Below are 25,680 nucleotides of genomic sequence, written 5' to 3' on the forward strand. Positions count from 1 at the left end.
TCACCGTATCCTGCTGCAGAGACTGGAACACTTGATTGGCATCAAAGGAACTGCACTCAGCTGGTTTAAATCTTATTTATCGGATCGATCCCAGTTTGTGTTTGTGAACGGTGAATCATCGAGGACCACGAATGTTGGTCACGGAGTCCCACAAGGTTCTGTGCTTGGACCGATTCTATTTACCCTGTACATGCTTCCTTTGGGCGACGTTATCAGAAAACACCGCATAAACTTCCATTGTTATGCAGACGATACTCAACTGTATCTATCGATCAAGCCAGAAGACACCAACCAACTTGTTAGACTTCAGGACTGTCTTGGAGACATCAAAACTTGGATGACCTGCAACTTCCTGATGTTAAACTCGGAAAAAACGGAAGTTATCATGATAGGCCCAGAGCGCCTTCGAAGTCAGCTGTCACGTGATACAGTCTCTATGGATGGAATTGCTCTGGTATCCAACAGCACCGTCAGAAATCTTGGAGTTCTCTTCGACCAGGATATGTCCTTCAACTCTCATATAAAGAAGACTTCAAGGACTGCCTTTTTTCATCTACGGAATATATCAAAAATCAGGAACTTCCTGTCTCAAAGTGATGCAGAAAAACTAGTTCATGCATTTGTTACTTCTAGACTGGATTACTGTAATTCTTTGTTATCAGGCTGCTCTTGTAAATCGCTTAAACCTCTCCAACTGATTCAGAATGCTGCAGCACGTGTATTAACAAGAACTAAGAAATGGGATCATATAACTCCTGTATTAACTTCTCTGCACTGGCTTCCTGTTAAATCAAGAATAGAATTTAAGGTACTTCTCCTCACCTACAAGGCACTTGCTGGTGAGGCACCGTCTTATCTTAAAGAGCTTGTTACACCGTATTGTCCTACAAGGCATCTACGCTCCATAGATGCTGGGCTACTTGTGGTTCCTAGAGTTTTAAAAAGTAGGATGGGGGCCAGAGCCTTCAGTTATCAAGCTCCTCTTTTGTGGAACCAGCTTCCACTTTCAGTCCGGGGGGCAGACTCGGTCAGTTCATTTAAGATAAAGCTTAAAACGTTCCTCTTTGATATTGCTTATAGTTAGGGCTGGCTCAGGTTAGCCTGGACCAGCCCTTAGTTAAGCTGCTCTAGGCTTAGACTGCCGGGGGACTTCTTAGGACACACCGAGCCCCTCTCTCACTCTCACTCTCTCCTCCCACAATCATCCATGCTTTATTAATGTACATCACTAATTAAGCTTCTTTCCGGGAGTTTTTTGTGCTTTCTCGCCTAGCAGGTCTCCGTGGATCATAGTTTCGTGCGGACCCCGGTTCTGACTCCTGGCTCATGGCTCTGCTGACACCTGCTGCTGCCATCATCATTACTTTAAATATGATTCATATTACTGTCATCAAAAACCAACATCTTTCTGCTCTCCCTCCCCACAGAAGCCTCTGTGGATGGTGGTTCGATCTGATGGAGGTTGTCCCTGCAGTGGTCCTGCCGTACACCTCTTCTGCTACTTGCAATTACTTGTATCATTTCAGTTAGAGAAATTGAATGTATTGTACATCTTTTACATTGTTGATTCTGTACACATGACATCCATTGCAGTCTGTCCATCCCGGGAGAGGGATCCCTCCTCTGACGTTCTCCCTAAGGTTTCTTCCCTTTTTTCCCCATTGAAGGGTTTTTTCATATTTTGGGGAGTTTTTCCTGTGCCGATGTGAGGGTTTCGGGACAGAGGATGTTGCATGTGTACAGACTGTAAAGCCCTCTGAGGCAAATTTGTAATTTGCGATTTTGGGCTATACAAAATAAAATGAATTGAATTGAATTGAATAATCAAATGACCCATTTATTACAGACCATAAATAATTTTAGTCAGAAATAGGATCCGACAGGCGCTGAGAACAACCGCACAAATGTGAGCTGTTCCCTTTCTCTCTTCCTGTCGGAGAAACAGGGGAGTATCTGAAGAAGCAATTCTGTACCAGTGGTATCAGACCACTACATGTGTACACTCCACATGTTGAGGTGTCATAGAGCTCTGAGGTGATTTATGCTGCTGTGTACGCCATATTTTTCATTCATTCTCTCATTCATTCTTTCATTCCATTTAATTATTCTCCTTCTACTAAAGAGAACATCAGAAACCACTAATAACTAGCCGAAGTTTAATGATGAGCTGTCCATAGTGCTGAAATCCCCAGTGGCACTGTTCTGAGTCACAGTAGGAATTGATGAAAAAAGATGAAAAAATGTATCCACTTCCGAACTTAATACAACGTAATCATCACATTACAGTCCAACATGCAGCTTGCAGGAATGTTAGACTGATGTGGAAGTCAAACATTACATTTTAATGAAAAAAAAAGCTGACAATAAATACAGGCTTAACAGGCACTTTTCAGTTTTGACGCATACAAAATATGCAAATTATGAGATTTGTTTTAACATCAAAGATCAAGGAGGACATTTTTTTGCTTATAAATGGAAATGTGACAACACAACATAGACAAAAGTCAATAATAAATGACAATTACTAAATCGAACGTATATATTATATTGAATCCTTTCTTTTGCTAACTACTCCCCGCCCCCACACCTTTTTCCCAAATACAATACTTGAAATATTCCCCTGTCCCAGGAGGGTGCATTTGTGTGTGCATATGTGTGTAGGTGATAGAATGGGGTCAGATGAGTTTTAGTTTTGTCACTCCTTTGATGTGTGGAAGATGCAACCCTTATGGTGTGGCAGAACGCACAAGGGTCCCAGAGCTATCTAAGGTTTATGTATGCACGCTTTGGGCTCCATCCTTCCTTTGTGTGTGGGGGTGTGTGCATGTTTAGTGTCTCCATCTGCAATTGTGCATTCATATTGGGTCAGGTGACAAGTGAAACAATGGACTTTTAGCTTTATCTGTTCTAATACATGTTGTTGTTAGGTTGTCTTTGAATATCCACTCACATGAATAACTGTGTCTTGATCCTCCTCATTTGTCCTGCTTCCAGCCAGCACTTTGTCTCTGTTACACTTCTGAGGCGGCGCGTTACTTTATTATGGGCTGTCAGAGAAAGGTCAGACCTCTCACACTTACAAAGACGTTTATTGTGAAAAAGGTCAGCAGTGCGCTCTGGAGTAAGGAAGAGACAGGGGTCGGACACGAGAGGCGAGTCAGGAGCTTTGCTTTGTTAGGGTGGACATCAATGTGTGATCACAGAAAAGTCTTTAATGCAATAGCTTTACATGCAATGAAACACCCTAATACTTTTTTAATGCACTTATATTCACAGAAGGAGTTTAAATTATGAATGACTTGTATTGCGCTGGACCTTTTGTTATTGTCTTTCCGCATCAATTCTCATCCCCTCTGCTTTCAGGTGGTCATTCTCGTGTGGCTGCGTCCGGGTTTGAGAAAGCGTGGATTCTACATCACACGAAGAAATTCACATGAAGCTTCCTGCTCAAACTTTAAAGGATTTTCCGCTTTTAATGCAGCGCCTTCAAAAGTAGAAACCCAAATTAATACTCTGGGGAGCTGCATTGATATTCCAAGCAAGGCTTAAAATCCTTTTTCCTCACGTAACCCCTATACTCATGCATACTTTGTTCATGGTTAATTCAATCGTATACTGTACATTCAAATGTTTGAATTAAAATATTTTACTCTTTTTTTTGCTCATTTTGTTTCTTCTGAAAAAATAAAATTAACAATTTAATCCAACTTCTAAAACATTCTGAAAAACAAAACAAAAATTGGTGTGTGTGTCACACATCAGTTAAGTGCCCGGAGCAGAAAACATGAAAGTGGTTTGATCCCCACCCAGTGGAAGAAATGTTAATGTACACAAGAGTGTTGTATTTTAATAAACACACACATAGTATTATAATTACTGACTCACCAGAAATGTATGTCAATTAAATTATATGTTTATTTAAATTTAATAAGTTTCAGTGTCACTCAACACAAATAATTAAGTGTCAGTGAGTTTGACGAGAAAACTAATGCAGCAATGAATATTGGAAATAGATATTATAATGTGTAAAAACAGTAACATCAAGAAAAAATAAATGCACATATATGCACAGTTTGTGCACTAAAACTTGGTCTTACTGAATGAAAGTATTATTGATGCACATGATTACTGCTGTGACAAAATATGTACAGTATTTTACTTGGTTTTCTAATATCGAGTCAACATAAAGATGACTGGCAGTTTATTATTTCTATGACAAGTAGTATCAACCATTTAATGACAGCATTTATCATTTTCTTGTAGCAAATTGTTGCCTTTGATCCAAATGCTTATGTTATGTGTTTTATTGTTAGAGAAAATCTGTGCTTGAAACTCTGTGAATCAGTTTTTCTGTTTTAACATTGTTGAGGGCTTCATGAAAAAGAAGCAAGCAAAGTGATTCATTAACCTAAAGAGACAGTCAGGATATCAGGTTTGACACCAGTCAGAATCAGGGATGGGTCACACTAGTCTGTGGTGTGAATACACGTTTGACTGTGATCTATCGTCAGTTGATGTTAAAGCCAACACCTTTTACGCCATCGAAGAGGCATTTTTAACACAAAGTGCTTTTGCTTTCTCAGCCTAAAGAGTACTGGTAGCAGAACATGGTGTTGGACTGTGTAGCAATTCAGTTTTTAGCCATTTACATTGTTTCTTCTTGTTGTTTTTTAATGCTTTCATTTTCAATTATAGGTAATAGTAGCACAATGTTTTCCCACAATAGCATAGTTGCACTTTGATGTGCGGTAGAAATGATTTCATTGATAGTCATTTGATTGTTTTAATGAGCAGTGACACTTTCCCTGAGTGTAACATGTTTTAATGTACTTCTGAAGTGATATAAGTATTTTTCTGACATTTTAATTATATTCCTGTGTTTTTCTTCCATCTAGTTATGGTGCAGAGAAAACAAAACACTGTATCTAAATTCTGCACAAAAGACACACACTCATCCAAACACTCACAAAACATTTATTTTTGGAAAGACCAAAATTGAGAAAGAATCATTTATTTCCTTGTTGTAGGGGGAAATAATATGCGTTGTATGTTTTGCATTCTGTGCAATTTCTGCAAAGTGGCTGATTCACCACTAGGTGTAGCAGTCACTTCACCTATTTCATCTAGTTTCTAGTACTACTCTTTTTCCTTTTTGTTGTTATCTGTAACATCTGAAGGATGTATGGACAACTTTCACTTTCAATGGATCATAAATATATATTGCATTAATGCCTCGTGACTTTAAACTAACTAGTGCAATAAAGTACAATTGAATAATACAAGTAATGTGGATTTCAAAGGAAATGTCCATCTATTTATTCATTAATCAAATAAATGTTTCCAGTTACTGCCGTGACCAAGGTGTGACATATTTTGTGTTTGAGAGGGTGAGGAACACAGCAGACAAAAAAATCCAAACTGTTCTGATACGCCATTTAAAAAGCTTTAAAAAGTCTGCAAACATATAACAGGTTGCTACATATGTAATGGTATGTTAAGGTAGTACAAAGGTTGATGGTACCTTGAAAGAATAAATAATGTATTTTTCTTAGAATATACTAATACAAATTAAGTACAGAATGTATCTAGTGCATAAAATGAATATATTGTTAAAGTGATGGAGGAATAGAGATAGAGAGGAAGCCATCTTTGCTGTACATATACATATATATATTAAGCCAATGACATCTGGAATAACCACCGTGTAATATAACGCATTAAAAGCTGCATGCTACCTAAATCCATTATGAAACGTCAAATTCAAATGTGTTGAATTTCAACATCTATGACTTACTAAATTTGGCATTAATTTGCTGTTGAGTGCGCTTGCTTAAAAAAAGTTATATAATCCTAATAATTTGAAATGTGGTATGATGTGCATGAAAGACACATTACATTACTTAATGGCATGGAGAGCAGGTTAAACAGGGAATCTAAAGAAGAAACTAACAGTCAAAGCTCTCTCTACCAAACACCTGAAGTGGCTTCTTCTTATTCAGTGGGAGCAAACGTTTCAGAGATTGTTGACGGTTGATCACTATTCGCCTGTGGAAGTGGGGTTATTGTCTAGTTTGAAGGCGGATTCTCACTTGCGATTGGAGGAGGGATTTTGAAAAAACTGTAGAGAGCTGGAGTGAAGATGAGGACAGTGCCCAGTATGGAGACGGTAAGAAACGCCCACAGGAAGATCCTGTCTAACACCTGGGCCACAAACTTCCAATCTTGTACCACCTAGAAAATAGAGGAAATGTTAAATGGTACCACAAATATAAACATCGAGCCCTAAGACACATTCCAGTGATCAGTTAAATCTGTGCAGATCCAGCTCGACCCACCTCTCGGATGAAGTGCTCCTTGCGGATGTGTCTGCTGATGTAGCGCACTGAGTAGACGGCCTTGTCCAACATGGTCGCCCAGGCCTCGTCCTCCTTCCCTTCAGGCGTGGTCGGTCCGCGGGCTCCGCTGTTGGCCCTCTGGCCTCCTTTCCGACCTCCAGAGCGCGGCTTCACCTCCGGGCTCTCGGGAGCCAGCTCCGGGTAGTGGTAGAGGTCGGTGTGCCCCCGCATGCAGAGCAACCTCGGCAGCTTCTGAAGGAAGAGATTCCGGACCCACGGAGACATCGGGTGGTAGGTGGCCGAGGAGCGGTGGTGCACGTTGATGACGAAGACGGTGACGATGATGGAGAGCGTGACGAAGATCATGATGAACAGCAGGTACTCTCCGATGAGCGGGATCACCTTGGAGGAGGAGGGAATGATCTCTTCTATGACCAGGAGGAAGACGGTGAGCGACACAAGCACGGAGGTGGAGAGGGACAGCTTCTCTCCTTCATCCGATGGGAGGTAAAACACCAGGACGGTCAGGAACGACAAACCCAAACAAGGGAAAATGAGGAAGAGTGTGTAGAACAAGGGCAGCCTCTTCAGGATGAAGGAATACGTGAGGAAGGGGTACGTGTACATGTCGTCCTTCCTGGTGCCCCTGGCTCCAGTGGCACTTAGGATCTCCCACTCCCCGTTGTCGAAGAAGTCCCGTCGGTCGACCTGGTTGTCTATCAGGACCAGGTCCACCATGTGGCCATCGTATGTCCAGGAGCCGAACTTCATGGTGCAGTTCTGGCGGTCAAAGGGAAAGAAGGTGACGTCCATGGTACAGGCGGATTTGTAGCTAGCGGGTGGCGTCCAGGTGATGACGCCGTTAAACTTGACGATGGCTTTGGTCATCAGGGAGCCCTCGAACCGCCCGTCAGCACTGAAGGAACGTGGAAGAAGACGCTTTTTATTGCGGTGTGATTACAGAAGATGAATAGATTGCTTGAAAGTAGGACTTTAGATTAAAAGTATTGCATTGATGTTGTTTGGGTATATTAGACTTACAGCTATTATTAGCTGTATTGAGGCTACATTTTAGTTTCCACACATCAGTATACTAACGTTTTGTTACTTTTCATACGAGCCGAGTCACCAAGTTGTAATGTAATGGCCAGTCTGTTTACAACATTAATGCTGTCTTACTTCTCATAGAGGACGATGTCGGGGAGCCAGATAATTTCCGAAGGGACTCTGATGGAAGTGATCCCTCCATATTTATCTGGATTCCATCGCAGCTTGTAATCGATCCACTCCTGGTCAACATCAGCAGAGGGCACACAATGCAGTACTGTTAGTCCTATATAAACATTACTGAATTAACTGTTATGTCTAGGTAATGCTATTGAACAATACTACAAAAGACATGTGTTATACAACCTGAGTATTAATGTTAATCAGAAAGAACCGAAACAATGTTTAGTTTTCAAAATGTTTAATGTGAAATACAGCAGCTAATCCACATGAGGCTATTGCAGTATGTTTAACTATTATCCTTTTTGATACAAATGGTAAGATTGATAGAAAGCTTTTTGTCTCAATTGGTTTCTATGTCTTGCTCACCTGCCACAGCCAAACGTTAGTTGTCATGAGCTGGTTCTTTTCATCCTAAAGTGGACAAAGACAACTAAATATTTAGAAAGGAGTGAAAAAGGATTTATACATCAAAGAAATTCAAAACATGATTAAAACCTTCAATCACTCCCAACTTTGTTTTCTAACTAAAATCTACAAAAATGGAAAGAGAGGAGTGAGGCTCTGATAGTAAAAAACATTTTTTTGATTCGGTAAACATCAAAATATTCAACAAAGCGTGCAGACATTGGTAGATTTAGATCATCTGAAATACCAATATCATGTTCACATCACTATGTTTATCCCTTCATACAAAAAGTAAGAAAATCTCCTGCAGGTATCTGAAATGGGATCTGGATGCTTCCATCACGATATTCAATTTGATTAGTTGATGATATGAGAAGCTTGGTAGAAAATAAACAAATCATCCTTTTCCCCTGCCATGAAATCAGACATAATGTAATTGACCTGTCTTTGCCACTTCCTTGGTAAACAGTAAAAGAAACATGAAACCGAGTTGGGTGCAATGAACCCTGAAGCTGAATGCAGCGTAGACGGAGACACAAATAGAAACATGAGAGTGGTTAACACAGGTTTATTTCCACATCACTGGAGGTGAGTTTGAAAAATAGAGGGAGGACTGAGAGCAAAATACCTGAGAGAAATGAGAGAGACACACAAAGCTGCTCAGTGGTATTCAGACCAGGCCCCAGCTGTCAGACTGAGTCTGATGGTTTCATGATCACATAGAGCAGAGGTGAACCATAATCTAATACACAGCCGTGTCCAGAGTCGCCCCGAGGGACGGACACGGACAAGCGTTAGCTGTTTCTCTGGGTAGCTCTCTTCCAAAAATCATTCACCTTAATCTTTATTTTCTGCGGGCCGAAAAAGGACAAAGAGTTGAATCCAAACCGGTTGAGATGAATATTTAAAGCCTCGAAGAGAGGCTCCTCCATTAGAGTCCTCCATTTCCTCCTCTTGGACACCTAAACCATCTCAGCCAATCAAAGACATGCCTCTGAAATATTAAAGGACCACTCCGGAGACAGAGACGGTTGGGATGTGGATATGAAGAGTGTTCCAGATCTATTTCAGGACCACAGAAAGCTCTGCCTTGTAAAGCCGCCTTTTGGGTTTCAGCCTCACTGACAGCGACGCTGCTCGGCCCGAGAGGACCAGCCCCGTCCAACTCCGGCCCTCAGCTAGATGAAAACCTGTGTTCTCTTTTTTTCTGTATTTCCATGCGTGTTAGCTCGTTGTCTTCTTTTGACGGATGGACCTGCATATGGTCTGTGTTTTTGTTGTTGCTGTTGTCACTGTGAGTGCTTTCCGGCTTCCCTGCGGCTCGTAAAAAACTGCTCACTGTATACACACAAATCTGTCGTATCTGATTTTGTTTGTTTAACAAAAACACTTGAAATTAAAGGCAAAAAGATTTGCTAAAACAATTGAGCCCTAAACGTTTTACCAATATTAAGATAAAAGGAGTAAAATGTTACTTTTCTGGAGACTATTTACAGATTTGGAGTTGATGGACAGTATGAATTGACTCCAATTAAACTGCAGTGCACATGGCGTAATATAAGACATTTATGACCCAGTAATTAATTAATGTATTTTAATTGTTTTGAGATATAAAATAGAGGTCTATATGGCATATTGAATACACAAATATAGAACTGACTAAATAAATATAGATTAACCTACTCATTCATTAACATCCATGTCATGATCAGGTTAAATAAACGATTAAAGGTGTTGCGTTTAACCCTAACTAATTAACATTAGAATAGGTTAAAAAATAACCATGCCATTTATTGGGTTTGAGGGTTTTTAGGAAAACACAACTTGTGCTTGTAGTTTATATCCACTAGTGGGATCCAAACTACAAACGAAGCTCAAGCGTAAATTCAGACAGGAAGACTGTTCTTGGCCGTAGCTCATTTCTCATACATTTACTAATCCCTAGATCGGCACCTCTTTTCTAACCAATAATCACCACAAATAAATTACATTAAATTACCGCTTCATCAACTCATCATTCGATCAGCCTCATCGGCTAACACCACAACCAGGTCCGGATGATTTATCCCGCTGCTGCTCAAGAAGGACGCCCTTTGAGCACAAATGTCCCTCGAGAGTCTAAAATTCTGTGAAGACTTAATCATTGCATATCATCTCATTAATACTATCTTTCCTGACTGAAATAAGTTAAGTACATGGACATTTGCTTGTGATAGCAGGTGTGTTCTCACCACATCCACCAGCTGGGAGATCTTCAGTCCAAAGCGTACCCGGACGGTGTCGTTGGCGTGCTGGATGGGCCTGACCCAGCGCTGGTACCCTTGGAAAAGGTTCCTCATGAGGGCGTCCTCCATCTCCGCCAAGGACACAAACTCACTGGGAGCTGGAACACAGAGGAGGTTGTGGAGTAAAAACTCATTCATTAGACAACAAATACTTTGTGTTGGTTGGGGAATAAAGTCCCCAACCAAAGCTTAAAGCTTTCTTGCAGACAAAAAAAACTAAAAGAAAGTCAAAATCTTTACTTGTACCATCATTTGAGTGGAGAGAAATGATTGTCTTTAAAATAGGCCAAAGGTCCAGTCTGAGAGTTTGCTTTGATTGTCTTTGCAGAAGCTCCTTTACATGAAAATTGTGAGCATTTCTTTATCCTCATTCCTCACCTCCTCATTCTTGGAACGTATTTTTCAGCACCATGGCCACAACACTGCTTGGACTGAGATGGGTTTATTGTCAAGATTGTAGTTTAGCTAAGAAAATCCTCAAATGTGTTCCTTTATCTTCCCCCTCCAAATCCAGCTAATCTTCATCCCAAAAAAAGGCAATCTGCTGACTAAATCCACTGGCCTATTAAAGCAAACAGAACTTTCTGGTTGTGGTGCGTTTGTGTAACTATCTCAGGGAGAATTGGAGAATGCAACTGTATGCGGGGACTCAAATGGAGGGGCGGCCGTCGGAGGTAACATTGGGCCGTCAGCACAACAGTCAGCCTGAGGTGATATAATGTCTTGAGGGACGGAGACAAGTAACGTTGACATGAGACAACCAGATATGATGTCAGACACCATGTCAAGCGCGACAGCTGATGTGTGAGTGTCTTTCTGCCTGTCTTTGTCTCACTGGGTCCATGGGTGAATAAAAGTGCCGACAAAGCAGATCTAACACCAAAGGGCATTTTAGTTCTCTCGTGTCACCTCCGTCTGAGCTGTCGAGGACGAGGTGAGAGGAGCTGAGAGCTGGACACCGACATCGGACACCTGGGTCCCCGTCGTTCTGATCAACAATCAGCTGCAGCGCAGCAGGGCTGCATCAACTGCTTAAAACCTCAGTGGACATCATTTTGATAACATGTGGCCTTTTTTAGTTAGGGTATGACTATATAAGAAGAAATGGAGGAGAAAAAGTCGATAAAGTAAACATCAAGTGAGCATGGGTTATACTTTTCCTTTTTCGCGCGCAGCTGATTCGCATGTTTTAATTAAAGAATGTTACGCCACGCCATGGTGTCCCCAAACATAAACGATCCCTCTTTGCCCCCCTCGCCCTTCCCCACGATACACGCATCATTTAGAAAACACATCGGAGTATCCTTACCGTGGATCTCGGCGAGGGACAGCGGGCATACGAGGAGGAGGAGGACGGTCAACTTCATAATGTCTCTCTGTCCTCCCGTTCCGAGCGAGCGCTCGCGCAGCCTCCGGCTACCACCGGTCCAGCTGGAGAGGAGGACCGCAGCGCACACGGCGAGCTGGCCAAGGCACCGAGGTGTCCATCAGATGAGACCGACACCGTGCGTTAAACCAGTCGTCCCTCTGCTACACTTTCACTCGGAGCGGGGGATGGCTGCCAGGGCGCATGTGGCCGGTGTGGGAGTGCTGTGATGGAGAGCGGCGGTCGGTGCAGCGGCTCTCCGGGGCGGGAGGAGGAGGAGGCGAAGGAGGAGGAGGAGGGATAGACGGGAGGGGGGAGGGATGCCCGGGTGAGGCGTGGAGTTTAAAAGCCGATCAGAAACGTAACGCACGTCTCTATCTTGTTTCTTTATGTTGTGCTGTTTCTGTACTGCGTGAATACAAATCGGTCAAGTCTGCAGGTTTATATAAGTGTAGATTTCGCTTAAACCTCGGAGGAATTGGCCCACTAATAGGACTTGTATTGACATATTTTACGATGAGTATATCATTTGGATATGTTGTCGTTGTTGTCAGTGCCAAAGGCTGGATGTCAGGAGACTTAATAAAAACGACCTTATTTTTTATAGAGGGCTGTAATTCTTAAGAGCCCATAATTAAACTTGCATACATAGTGTGATCAGCTGCCACTGCTCCTCCACTGGAGAGCGCTGTTAGGGACATGCTGTGAAACAGGCCATGACAGGAGAGGCCTTTTCTGCTGTTTAAAATATTCCCTCTTGCTTCCATTATTTTGGATATTGAATATGTGTATTAAAAACACAAGTACTCAGATGCTTCAGTGCAACGTAGTCAAAGTTGAAACTGGCTGTTTGCATCCATCACGCCAATAGACCCAACAACATGTGAGAGTGTAGCTGAGGGAGACTCAAAGAAGGGAGTGTATCTACAGTGTTTGTGTGGTGTCAGTGCAGCAGGTTGAGCAACCAAATGCTGCATCGCAATTATGTAACACTTTTGATGTGTTTTTTTTCTTCATTCCTATCATTCTAGTCGTTTGCCTCCTATAAACACACATGATAAATGATGACATGAGCAAAGCTGTAGCTAAAACTCAAATAGGTCTGATTCACACGCAAAGAAAGAAAGAGAAAGAAAAAGTAAACCCGGACAAAATAAATAATATTGTGGATGTTTTTCCAGGTCGAAGTTCATGTCAAATGGACATGCCAAAAGCTAGAACCTGACATATGACATCAACTCTGATGAAGGTTGCAATAGTTCAGTTTCTTGTTGAGATGTTTTGAGAATTATCCCACCAACACAAATGTGTTTGTGCTGCTTAAAGGAGATGAAGAACTTCATTTGAAACCCTGACAAGAAGAAACCTCCTGGTTCTTATGGAAGTCTACAAACTTCATTGACAACAGTTTTCAGTGGGACTCTGTTGGTCCAATAAAAACTGCTGATAGTTGGGTTTTTCGGTGAATTAAAAGTATCCAGGCTACAATTTCTGGAAAGAGCTTTCAAATACATACAGAAACCTGTGCAGCGGATATCTTAAAAGCTGACAAATAAAAGCTTACCCACTGCATGTCTAAATTTGGGGGTTGAATATGGGAATGAATGCAGGACACACAATGTACACTGTAAAATCTAATTAGTTGACCGTACTTAAAAAAAGTATGCAAACTCGTTGCCTCAAAAAAATTAAGCAAAGTGGTCTTATGATTAGTGATTTAGAAAAGCTTGTTTATTTTAAGTATCCAGTACTAAATCAAGTAGTACAACTAAAAAAAAAAAATTAAGTTCATGTAACTTAATAATTATGTTTAGGGTTAAATTATTTTTTTCATTTTGTGTGGACTTCTTGATACAAATTTAACCCCACTTAGAATTACTAGATACCTACAACTTATTACTCACTCATTTTTTAAGTTCACTTAAATTAAACAAACTAATTTCCTTGAATGGGTCCTCGTCTTTTTTTCTTTCTCCCCTATTTCTTATCTATTTTTAGCTGTTGGTACCTAATAAAGGCAAAAACATAATAAAAGGACACTCACTTGGTTGATTCAGCTGCATTACATTTATTTAAAAAAAAAAATGCATCATTTACAGCTTTTGTGTCCCAAAGCGAGCATCAGTCCAAGGTTTAAACAAGGTAAAAAAGATCACTCCTTGGGGTTTGTATTTGTACATTACAACTATTAAAAGTTTTCCCAAAACACAAATTATAAACCTATGTCAGCTAGGTTCACTGTTGACAACATTATCTAACAACAACTATGTAACACAACGTGGCATTATTTTCACCATTAGCATACCAGCATAACATGGTACAGACTTTTTTTTTTAAGATCGTAAACAAGCCAGCTCAGTTGCATGAAAGCATCAAACTTTATATGATAACAGGAGAACATTATTATAACTTGCAGATTGCCAATGGCTCTTTACCAGTCTAATCCAGGAGACTGTTTTTCAGAGTTAACAGTTTTGGTGGGAGGTTTTTCTTTCCCAGTCCAAGCATCACAGTCTGAATAAAGTTAAGTGTATTTGCCATGCATTTTGGGTAATCCAAATGCAAAGCATAGGTAAGCCCAAATAACAGACAAACTGCCTGAGGAAAGTTTTTAATACAATCCATGACGATACCTCCCTCCAGAATGATGGCAGTGGAGATGGGCTGGAGGTCCACTGAACTTGGACCCTCGTGAGGACTATCGTCACTGACAACTGTCAGCACACCAACAGTGATGCATTCTAGGGCCTCGTCTCTTGCTGTATCCTACACAGACACACACACATTTTTCAGTATTGGCAATTGGCAAAAATGTATGTTGTATATTATGCAGATAGAAATACATCTTCTGTCAGCACAGGTATAGTTTTATATTAATGCACACCAAACTTTTACTATTGTGCAAGTACTTACAGAGCATGTCTTGAAGAATTCACTGGAGTCGTCACCAAGTAAAATCGGAATGCCTTTGAGGACAACAGAGCGAAGTATAGTCACGTCTGGTGTCTAATGAGAGAGAGAGAGAGAGAGAGAGAGAGAGAGAGAAGACCAGTTAACAGTTTTTTGGCAAAAGCAGAGCTCAGACAGAAAATAGAACAGGTTGGTCTGGATCATCTCATTTAGAACTTGATTGATGAACTATCATACAAATCAAAAGCAAAATTAACCTACTTACCATCCAGCTCATGTGCTGCATCAGCTCACTGAGTTTCCGGCCAACAGTTCCCTTTTTTGTTTTGAAAAGTTCAATGAACCGTGGGGTGTACTGGTCCAGAGCCTCAAAGAAGTCTCCCTCAAGATTCTTACTGGCGATTCTGTTAAACTCAGCAAACACCTTAAAAAGTAGAGAGAGGGGTGGGTAGGGATGCAGAGGTGTTAACATTCCAACAAGTCTGTTTGGATTTCTAGCCACACACCTTCAATTTCTTTTTGACAAGCATTATTTTATTGGTTGAGAACAAAAATATCTTACCTGTCTCTCTGTGAAGAGTGCTGGCCATCGTTCAACCATGTTATGTACAGCAGGCTCCTTTTTTACAATTTCTTGCCTGCGTAGTGGGAATGATTGGTCCATCATTTGTGAGATGAGAGTGCCATTGGGGTTTTTTTTCTTCATTTCTTCCACGAGAACCTTTCTGGCATTTTCAAGACTTGTTTCATCATGTCCTTCAGGTAAGTTCGGCAGGTAGTTTGCTTCACCTCTTTTTGGCCGTTTGATATTCTTGCTTGAGGGTTCTCCTTCTGGGTTGCCTTTACTTCGTTTGCTTCCATTGATTGCTACATCCTCACATCCAGCTTTTCGAAGCTTTGTTCGATAATTGGCCATCTTAAATTTAAGGCTGTTTTTCCAGCCATACCATCTGTGTGGTCCAGGCTCAGTGAGGCAAGGGTGTTTGCTAATCAGTGCTTTTGCAACACTGCTAAAGTCATCATCTGTAGGGTAAGCCTTGAAACTGTACATCGTCTCAGCAAGCTTTTCTAATATGTCATGCTTCATATCTCGTGGTAGAGTCATACGTGTTTCATCCTTCATGAAAGCAAGATCTGCCTGTCTGAGTCTATACTCAACATCAATTGAGAAATTGGGCATGTCAAAGAACTCTGGCCACTGTTGTCTAATCGATGGTGAAGCTCTTCCTGTTGACAGAATCTCAGTGTCTGCTGTGCTGCACTCAGTGTCTGATGTTGTGGTGGGTGATGACAATGCGGTTAATTGGAGAGTCACAAGAGGGATGATTTTGAGCGTAGCTCTTTCAGGTAGATCAGTTATTTCTGTCAAATTGCAGAGGGCATTTTGGAAGTCTTGATCTTCATACTGCAGTTTGAAGTCATACTGCAGTGAGAGTTTTTCCACCAGTTGTACTTTTAATTCTTCAATAGACTGTGGTCTCGCATTTAAAGTCAACTTCCTTATATCATCTTCAGCGATGATGACTCTCAGCAACAACCTTTGGTCCATTTGGTCACTCAGCATAAAATGTGACGTTTAAGTGTGACAAGCTGCTTGTCTCTAACTCTGTATAGTGAAAGAGGGAAAACATCATTTAGTTCAGGCAACTGAGTGACAGAGAAGGTGGACATATGGCCACTGCATAGCTCGTATGCTCTAAGATGCTCATTATACCATGATGTCATGAGTCTGCAGACAAATATTATGTCTGTATTGATCACCACAATCTTTGCTATTTGTCTGAAATCTGGGAGCCCTGAGCACGATCCAACAGAAATGACCATATCAGCACTGTACTTAATGCCATCTATGAAAACAGAAGTTGCTGCAAGGACAGTGTTCTGGTAGTTATTCCTGAGACAGAGAAAGTTTTTCACATTTTCAGGAAATGAAGCAACCATTACAGACTTCACTCTGTTAATTTCAACAGATGGCTTGAAAAAGGAGGTGGCAGCTAAATGGAAGGCTATCATATGCTGATGTCTGAGAGCTAAAGTAAGAGGTATGTTCTTGAAGTTGTGAATGTGACGCACAACTTTCTTGAAGAACTTATGTTTGCCTTCAAAACGCATGGTCCACACATCACACAATGGACCAAAAGTTTTAATTAGTTGAGGGTAGTGCTCAATGTAGTGGTGTTTTGGTCGTAGCTTCTCGTTTGGGAAAACTTCCTGAAATATATCTCTATGTTCTGCAATCTTGCAGTCAAGAAAGCACACAGACTCCTCTGTGAAGCTTGCAGACACTGACAATTCCACTACATCTTTTAAGTTCATTAAAACCTCCCAGGTATCATCCCCCTCAGGAATGTGATGACCTATCAGTAGTGGTAGAAGGCGGAGGAGTGTCCAATTTTCGTGACCATTTCCTCCAATTGTTGCTTTGGAAGCAAAGTTCTTTGCGATGAGTTGAGGTTGGTTTGTTTTGTCTGAAAATGTATATGGAAACTGTTTAATAGCCACATTCAGGGTTTCAAGTGAGAAGTATCCCTTTGATATTAGTGCCTTCAAGCACAAGGCCAATTCAGCCGGAACAACACCCTCCAGAAGATCATGCAAAAGGTCTGGCGGGTAACCATTGACAACGTGAAAATGTTCCAAGCTTTCAGTAAGTGGGCAGCATCTTTTCACGCCATATTGTTGAGCCATGGTAGGATCCTGTAATACATCTTGCACCTGTCTGTCATGGTTTTCTTTTGTTCTTTGTTGAAATGAGCCTGTACGAACTTCCTTGTGTTGTATTTCCTCCCGTTTGGCCATGCAGAATCGGCACATCTGACTTACTGTGAAGCTTTCAAAGAACCCTCCCAATGAATGAGCAGCTAAATTGTCTGCTGCAACAAATAATACGGTGCCTTTTATGCTGGCTCCTAACTGTTCAACATATACACCATGTTGCTCAAGAGAAACAAGGTCCTGGATGAGAGGGCGGAGAATTTCACCATAACCATGGTCTTTGAGACTGCTGACCTTGCAAAGTAGAGCAAGCTGAATGGAATGAAGAGCGGAGCGATATTTAGGATGTAGATTTCCAAGTACCCAGTAGATGGCACATAGCTTGTGTTTCTTTCTGGAGGTTCCCAATGGGTTGGCCACCTCAAAATCATCTATGTACAAGAAAAGAGCAATCCTGAATTCTTCCTCTGTCAAGAGAGAATTGTCTTTAAACCGGGAACCATCCCTGTGAGATTTGTATCCTTGTGACCAATTTGTCTCAGATGACATGGCCTTATCTAAAATTTCTCCATTGTTTAGTAATGTCTGCAGCATTTTCAGTATGGGGATATACACAACTGTCTGCCTGTCATTTTTTAGGACGAACTCAACAGGCGTTACAACTGAGAATTCTTTTGAAATGTATGATGTTCGCTTGCTAGTGGTTGACAATGACCCCCCAGTAGAAGTGAATTTCAGGAATACGTTACTCTCGGTAAATACTTTAGCTATCTCACTCACTAAAGAGTCCTCTACATCTCCACAATGTTGATTTAGTATTTTTCCCACCGAGGTATGTAACAATGGCTGTGAAAGCACATAAATTTGGTTGATCTGCTCTATAACTTCTTGCAGGGCATTTTCAGAGATGTTAAGAATCGATGACATTTTCAGAAAAAGAGCAGCTACATTATGTTCCAACTGACTCTCCAAGTCCTCCACATCTTCATTGATCTCAGTAACCTCAACTTCAACCTCATCAGTTTCAGGGGCACTATCCTCCGTTTGAATATTTATATTAGGTGGAGGTTCCTCAAGTACATTATGTGACAGAATTTCAGGTTTGAATGCAGTCTTATTGTGGTCTTGATGTTCTTTGCTTTTATGTGCATTAAAGGTTGAATAAACATTGCTCTGAAAGTTACAGTCTTTATATGGACAAGAAACCTTTTGCTTCAGCTTCAAATGTCTTCGTAAATGGGTAAAAAAGTCTGCTTCAGTGCCAGGCTCCACAAAGTCACACAGCTGACAATGGAAAGCGGTTTCACCCACGTGCCCTTGGTCCTTTTGAGTGTGCCATGTTGATAAGTGGACTTTGAGTGCATTGAAAGATTTAAATGTGCACAGGCACTCCTTATGAAGGCACGGTAGTGGTGATATTCGGGTGTGGCACCCATGTTTTAAGCGGTAATGCTTCAGTAAGTAGCTCCTCTTTTCAGCATAAAATTTGCAGTACTTACACGTCCACTGCATAGGAAGTATTTTTTCTCTTCTTAAAAATCTGAAAGGAAAGAAAAGACACGTTTTTAGCATCAAGGCCAGCAAAATAGAAAGAAAAATGTATCTAATTGTCTATCTTTTAATCATTGAACTTAAAGATAAGAATAGCTACCAAATGAACACTGCAGTAAATGAACAACTGACTTATGTGGCTAGACATCAAGGGAACTGTAGATTTATCACTATTTCCCTGAGCCTGTAAGGGTACCGTTAAAAAGAATACAACAATTTAACACAACCAAAGCTCACCACAACTCACAAACATCTTGAGTCCAAAACTGTATCACAGGCCTATTACCTACAAAGACTGTGTTATAACGTACATATTCTAGACAACATGACCTTAAAGAATAGGCCACTGAGTATGCCAGCAAATACTTTCCCTATGATAAACTGGGTGTTAGGATCTTTTCTGATAGGGAGACACTTTTGTCTGTACCTGTGAGCTCTCACTGCGTCCCTCGTGTAATCGGACAAGCACTGCGCGACTGCACGTGGTAACAGCTACACATATTAGCATTAGCGTTATTATTAGCGTTAAGTAAGCAGGGTTGAATAAAATAACATTAAGTTAGTTGACTGTGTAGATATCCCCAGTCACACACCGGTCTTTGACAAGCACAGGCTGTTATTGTTGGTGGCTAAATTTAGCTAAGTTAGCAAAGTACCGAACTTAGCAGCCTAGCTTAAACTAAAATGATGCATCATTGTGAGTACTCGAGAAAAAATCTCCGGTCGCGGGAGCACACACGCGACCGTTACACTAACGTCTCTCCTCAATTTTAACCTGACCGTCTTTAATGTTCCCTATTTACAACATTGATGAAGAAATATAGAACAAATAATAAAGGATTGACCAAGCTTCACCCAACGTTACGACCCACGTTTTGTATAATATAGTTCAGCTAGCGTTAGCCGACATTACTGCACACATCATTAGGCTACTAGCAAGCACGAAACACATGGCATCTCTGAATGCCACTTACAGAAAGAAAACGGTCTAAACAAGGGTTAAATATTACTCACCAAATGAGTGTGCCAAGCACAAGAATGCTGATAAACGCGAGTGCCGTTGCAGCGATTAGGTGCGGCTCATTACGGTCCAGCTCCATCCAGCTCAGCTCCACGTCGTCCGTTGTACGGTCAAGTGAAGAAAGGACGGATTTGCGGAGGTCGTAAAAAAAGCCGGCGAAGTTTTCAAAACCCTAAGCAAAAGTACTAATACCACTCCGTGAAACTACTCTGTTACAAGTACATGTCCTGCAGTGAAAATTTCAATTAAGTAAGAACATATAACCACACAAAAAAAAACTTTAAATATTAAAACTAAAAAGTAGCATTCTCAATAGAAGAAAATGGCTCTTGTGATTATTATTATTATTATATATCACGTATCTTATTACATATGCAGTGATGTAAAACATGTAGTGTAGTGGAGTAAACGTAGAAAGTAATATGAAAAAAAAACTCAAGTACTTTGTACTTAAGTGCAGTATTGAGTAAATGTACACAGAAAAAAATCACAATTATCAAAAACGTACTTTTTCTAAGTGAATCCAACTCAAGCAGACTGAGCTGGTGAGATTTTCCAACCACAAATTACAAGTAACTTAATAAAAGCGAGTGTTAATAGCATTTTAATAAAACTGATTTAAGTCAATTTAATATTTTTAATTAAATACCATGTTTGCATTTACAGTGTAGACGCACAGACTTCAACGCGCTAACACACACATTATGCATGCATTTTGAAGTTAATCGGGCATGAAGCACACTTTTGTATGTTATTATTCGCTCTCTGAATGTGACACACTCTCTCTCTCTCTCTCTCCTGCTCTGTGGGGTGAAGTGACGGGGATAACGGGAGGCTGATTATCACAACGAAATTATCCTGATTTTCTGCTCCACTTGGAGCTGTGGGGCGGGCAGCTGCTGCCTCTCAGATCGTCCCTTCCGCCTCTAATCATTTGGAAACATAAATTCTCGCGGGCTGGAAACCTGCCGGTCCCTTCCCAGACCACTGTGTGTGTGTGTGTGTGAGAGAGAGAGACAAAGACTGGGAAAAGGACAATATATATTTTCTGCATCTATGCATCTGTTTGCCACACGTCAGAGCTTGTTTGTATGTGTATGTGTGTGTGTGTGTGTTGTTTTTGTTTTCTCAGCTGGTTGTTGAACTCATAATTACACTTTGCATAATTTACTCGATGCAGAATTTTTTCATGAATGAGAGGAAACACAGTGGCGTCTCTTAGGGCCTGTGCTTTCAATCAATCTTGATCTGTTTGTTATTTTCAGGATTAAAAATGGAGATGAAAGCAGGACAAGCGTTCTTTAAAGGGAATTAAATCTCTCTCAAGCTTTAAAGAACTGAACTAAGTCAGTGGTCTCCCACACGCTGACACTGTTAGATCACTAAAGCTGCCACCAGCACTGTAACCGTGAACCTCGATAAACTTGTAAGCTTTTGGTTAAACGATCAAAGTCAAAGTATCTTTTAGAGGAAACTGTTTCAAAACTAATCAAACTTTTAAATCACATCAATAACGCATGATTTCAGTCATTTGATATTTTAATCAAAAAAGTAAAACTGTGGAGCAAAATAGACAGAGAAATTCTGGCCATATCAGTGGAGAAAAACCATTAGGGAATTTTTTCAAAGCTCACAATGGAGCTGGAATGGAATGGAATGGAAAATAGGGAAAGTGGGGGATTAGGAGAAAGTGGCAACTCTGAGACCAGTGCATTCTGGGACGTATGAAAGCAAATGTTAATCATACAATAATTTAATGTCAGCAGCAAACTGAGCTAAATAAAGTATACAAAAATGTTTTCATTAACTAATTTTTTGGCAATGCGGCTCTGCTGGTCACGTGATCCTCGAAAACATCTGCTGGCAATTATAATATTGTTACAGTTTTGTATACGTTGCTATCCTCTTAATTAATAGTGATTTCCTCACTTGACTGATCAACTTCTGACAGCTTTCATTGGTCACGTTCATTACATGGTGTATATGTATGCATACACTGTAGGATGCACTGTAGGAGACATAATTCACAATGTTGGCATTGCTATACAGCCAATTTTTTTCCTAAATACTGTGCCCTCCCATGGTGTGTTTGTGCTTAAATCCAGAGCCAGTTGGGAGACACTGGATGAACTCTGGCACACCAAAGATGCCGCCATCAGATGTGAGTCAGCTGTGCTTTGTGTGTCTCATTGGTATTTCTACACGAATGCATGTATTCTATGTATGTGTTTGTGCATGTGCTTCTGTGATGTGCAAAATCACCACAGTCCACCTGTGTTGGTCAGATGTTGTATTTATGTAACTATGTATTTGTGTAAATCAACCTGTTTCTAAGTCCAACGTGAAGCAACAATGCACAGTTGAATGATGACAAATTGTAAAAACAAAAAACAACAGAAAAGATTAGAATTCAGTGCTGCTGCTTTTCATTGTGAGGTTCAGAATCACTGATTTTTTTCCTGATCACATGAGTACATAGTACAGGTCTAAGTAGCATTTCTCCCCACTGTTACAATTTAAATTCAATTGATCTATGTCATATGCAAACCCCTGCTGAATGCCACCTCCTCAATGTGAGCAATAGAGCAACAATGTTCAATCTCATTCCGCTATTTCAGGGTTACATATAGTTGCATTGTTTCCCTTGTTCTCTTCTTCTTTTCAAACAATACAAGTACAAGAGAAATGCACAATGCTCACCAAATTATCAAAGGTACAGCATAGATGTATCTAAAAGTCAACTTAATTTATATGTGATATTTGCTCACAGTGCCAGAAGCCTTTCGCCAAAATGCTCTTTCCAAATTCCAAGACAATGTTTCTTCCTCTATGAATATTCATCCGAGGGTAAAATTAGACGCCTGCTCTTTGTGAGCATGCGTGAGTGTGTGTTGCATTCTTGTACTTCAAAAAGCTACCATTTATGTGTATGAGAGGACCCTGCATGTGTGCATGTTCAGAAGGCTCAGATTGGAATGAATTATTTAGAGGAGAGTCTCTTTTACTTATCCATGGTTGACTGGCCGCTGGCACGTACCGCTCCGCTACTGACGACACAAGAGACTACCCTAATTCGCCACGCACCCTGCTGCAGCATGCCCCCATGTCAGGTGCAAACCACACCCAAAATGCCCCCCCCCCTGCATGCTGCAGTGGTTTGCAGTGGCTTGCTTCTTTGTAGAAAAGGTTTGAAAAAGTACTGAAGAAAGACCGCAATGACGGAGAGAGAAGGCCTAGTATGAAAAGAGACAACAACATTTCATTTCCAACACAAGGTGTTTTAAAGGATCCCAAAAATGCAAATGTAATGAGAAGTGCGCCGCGACAAGTCCGTCATCCTGGAGTCCTGCTATCCAGGACCAGGATGCTAACAGTCACCGTCAACAGCGAAGACCCGTGTGAAATATTCATCGATGTGGCCGGCTTAATAATGTATTATGCCTCAGTTTAGCACCCAAAGCTTTGCTGTGCTCTGCTTTGCAGTGACTGCCTCCGAGTACTTGAAGTCCAATCATTCAAGAGGGATGTACAGCTTTAGAATTGACAGCTCACTCTATTTCATATTTAGATTAAAATGGCTGCAGCTCTCCAGTTGAGGCTGATTGGTGTGTCCATCTCAAAGTGGTCTACTGTAAAGTAGTGCTGGTGTGCAAAAATAACATCACAAGACCAACTATTTATTTAAGTTTGAAGGGGAGCCCAATTAATTGCTTGAGAGACAGTAAGGAAAATTCCATATTTCACACATGCAAATACTCTCCAAAAATAGCACGAGGAGCTAATCTCTTCATTCTCTGGCAACCAGGCACTGATGTGATCCTGTCAAGCAGCAGACTGAGACCAAAGGGATACTACGTGTGGCCCGTCAAAACACTGCTGCCGCGACTGCTTTTCTATATTTGTGGCTCATCCATCCCATAATCCCCATGTAGTGAGAGCCACACCGCTGAGTGCACATACGGACCCCGCACGGCAGGCACTCTCAAGTCAATCTCCCTCGGTTTTCCCACGCTGACTTCCACAGGTGCCATGTGTAATCTTCCTGTTCCATTCTTCAAACACACAAACACTCAAACGCACAAACAGAAACGTGCAAAAGCTTTCCCGTACTGAGTAGTGTGGATTAAGGGAGAGTGGTTGCAGAGAGCCACAGGGTGGACCAAGTCAAGGCACAGTAATATTCCACTTTGGCTGCAGGGGGAAAGTGTTTTCACCACCATGAACTTTCAGTGTGTGTGTGTGTGTGTGCGTGTGTGTGTGTGTGTGTGTGTGTGTTTGTGTCGGTGCTGACAGGCACATTCAGATTCCCCCGTGACCTTTGATAGAGAGAAGGAAAGAGGGATGAGTCGGAGAAAGAAGGGAGCTTCAAAGGGAAAATGCTTTGCACTGCTTTTGCTTCAGCCACACCGTTTTGGCCACTTTACTCGACATGTCAGTATGTGATACCATGTGTTCAACTCCTTCCTTAAAAAGCACTATCACTGTAACTATACTGCTCACCCTGAACCTGCTAGCAACATATGGTTGTAATGTAATGTTTTAGACCAAATCCAATAAGGGCTGGCACTGCAATTCAAGAAAATACATGCAACACAAGATGAAAGTGCAAACATGTCTCAGACATGCAGTCCTTCAAAGGATTCTAAGGTCATCTCTTTAGATGGGCAACAGTAAAACAGCAAATGGTTAGACAGCCCGGGGACTTTGTGGTTCATGTTCAGAATCTTAACCCAACGGCCACCCCAAAAATATTGAGATTAGGAGAGGCAGGTCGGACGAAGAAATAATTGTTTCTTATTGAGAGATGTTAAAGTCTTGACACAGTCTGTGGCGCTTGGACTCGACGGCGAGATTCCTAATTGAGGGGCAGCTGGCCTGATAAGGGCAGCAGGATAAATCCCCCCTGTGGAGCCGCACATGATGTGGATGATATGATACGGAGGCAGTGTTGACTGATGAGGCTGACAGAATATTGTCTTGTTGAAGCTGATGAATCTGCAACGGCTAGGTTGGAGATGGGAAGTGGTGGGTGTGCACAACATCGACCTGAACGTAATAAAGATAAAGATAGATAGTAATATAATAATGGTAAGTGCATTCATATAACAACATGGAGTTATTTACTTTGTAAAGATATAGCTGAGCAAAGAATGAATGATCTCACTCTGTCAGCGCTATGTTGAGCGATGTCCTGCTCAAGGGCAGATTGTCTGTGGGTGACTGAGCAATATCCCATCAGCTCCTTGCACTTCATTTCTCAGAGTTCAGTGTGTAACAGTTTCCCCCCGTCTATGCTATTGTTAAGTTGAGTTTCATTTTCAGATATTAAATAACAATCAAGGCTTTTATATAATGACAAAAAAATATAAAAGAATCATCCATCTGTCAATGACAGATATTTAGCTCTTGAACTGTTGCTAAAACTAACACTTCTAGAAGTGAAACAAGTCTGTACATCTGTACAAATAATGAAGATAGAATTCAGTGTAGGTCAACAGCAAGAGTTAAAAAAGGAGAGAAAAATGTTTACTTAATGGCAATTCAATTTGAATAGAATGCTAATAAATTATAGTGCGACTGCTTTCCCATAAACTGTTAGCTGTCGTATGAAGACATCCTCTAACACATCAGATGCAATATTATTCTGTCACAATCTTTCTTTAGCTTTTCTATTGTATGTTGAAAGGATCCGTCTCCCTTCATACTTGACATGAAACATTGATGGTTTTCTTCCTCACATATTTCACAGACAGACAAATATTTGAATGCTCTCCATGTGATATCTGTTTCATTTCCTTCATTCACACCCTGCACCCCCTTAATCTGATGTAGGTGATAGGGCCAATAATAGATGTCCACACA

General features: G+C 41.0%; 1 protein-coding gene across 1 annotated transcript; it reads right to left on the reverse strand.

Annotated features, from left to right (window-relative positions):
• Positions 1 to 4,106: 4,106 nt before the first annotated feature.
• Positions 4,107 to 11,857, reverse strand: LOC119211252 (neuronal acetylcholine receptor subunit non-alpha-2-like). The gene is made up of 6 exons (XM_037462029.2): positions 11,565 to 11,857; positions 10,202 to 10,353; positions 7,932 to 7,976; positions 7,515 to 7,624; positions 6,336 to 7,251; positions 4,107 to 6,231 (listed from the first exon to the last, which is right to left on the reverse strand). Exons 1-6 carry the CDS (start codon positions 11,620 to 11,622, stop codon positions 6,067 to 6,069), a joined length of 1,446 nt encoding a protein of 481 aa, XP_037317926.1. The 5' UTR covers positions 11,623 to 11,857; the 3' UTR covers positions 4,107 to 6,066.
• Positions 11,858 to 25,680: the final 13,823 nt, after the last annotated feature.

The sequence above is a fragment of the Pungitius pungitius genome, chromosome 2, assembly GCF_949316345.1.
Source record: "Pungitius pungitius chromosome 2, fPunPun2.1, whole genome shotgun sequence".
NCBI classification, from domain to species: domain Eukaryota; kingdom Metazoa; phylum Chordata; class Actinopteri; order Perciformes; family Gasterosteidae; genus Pungitius; species Pungitius pungitius.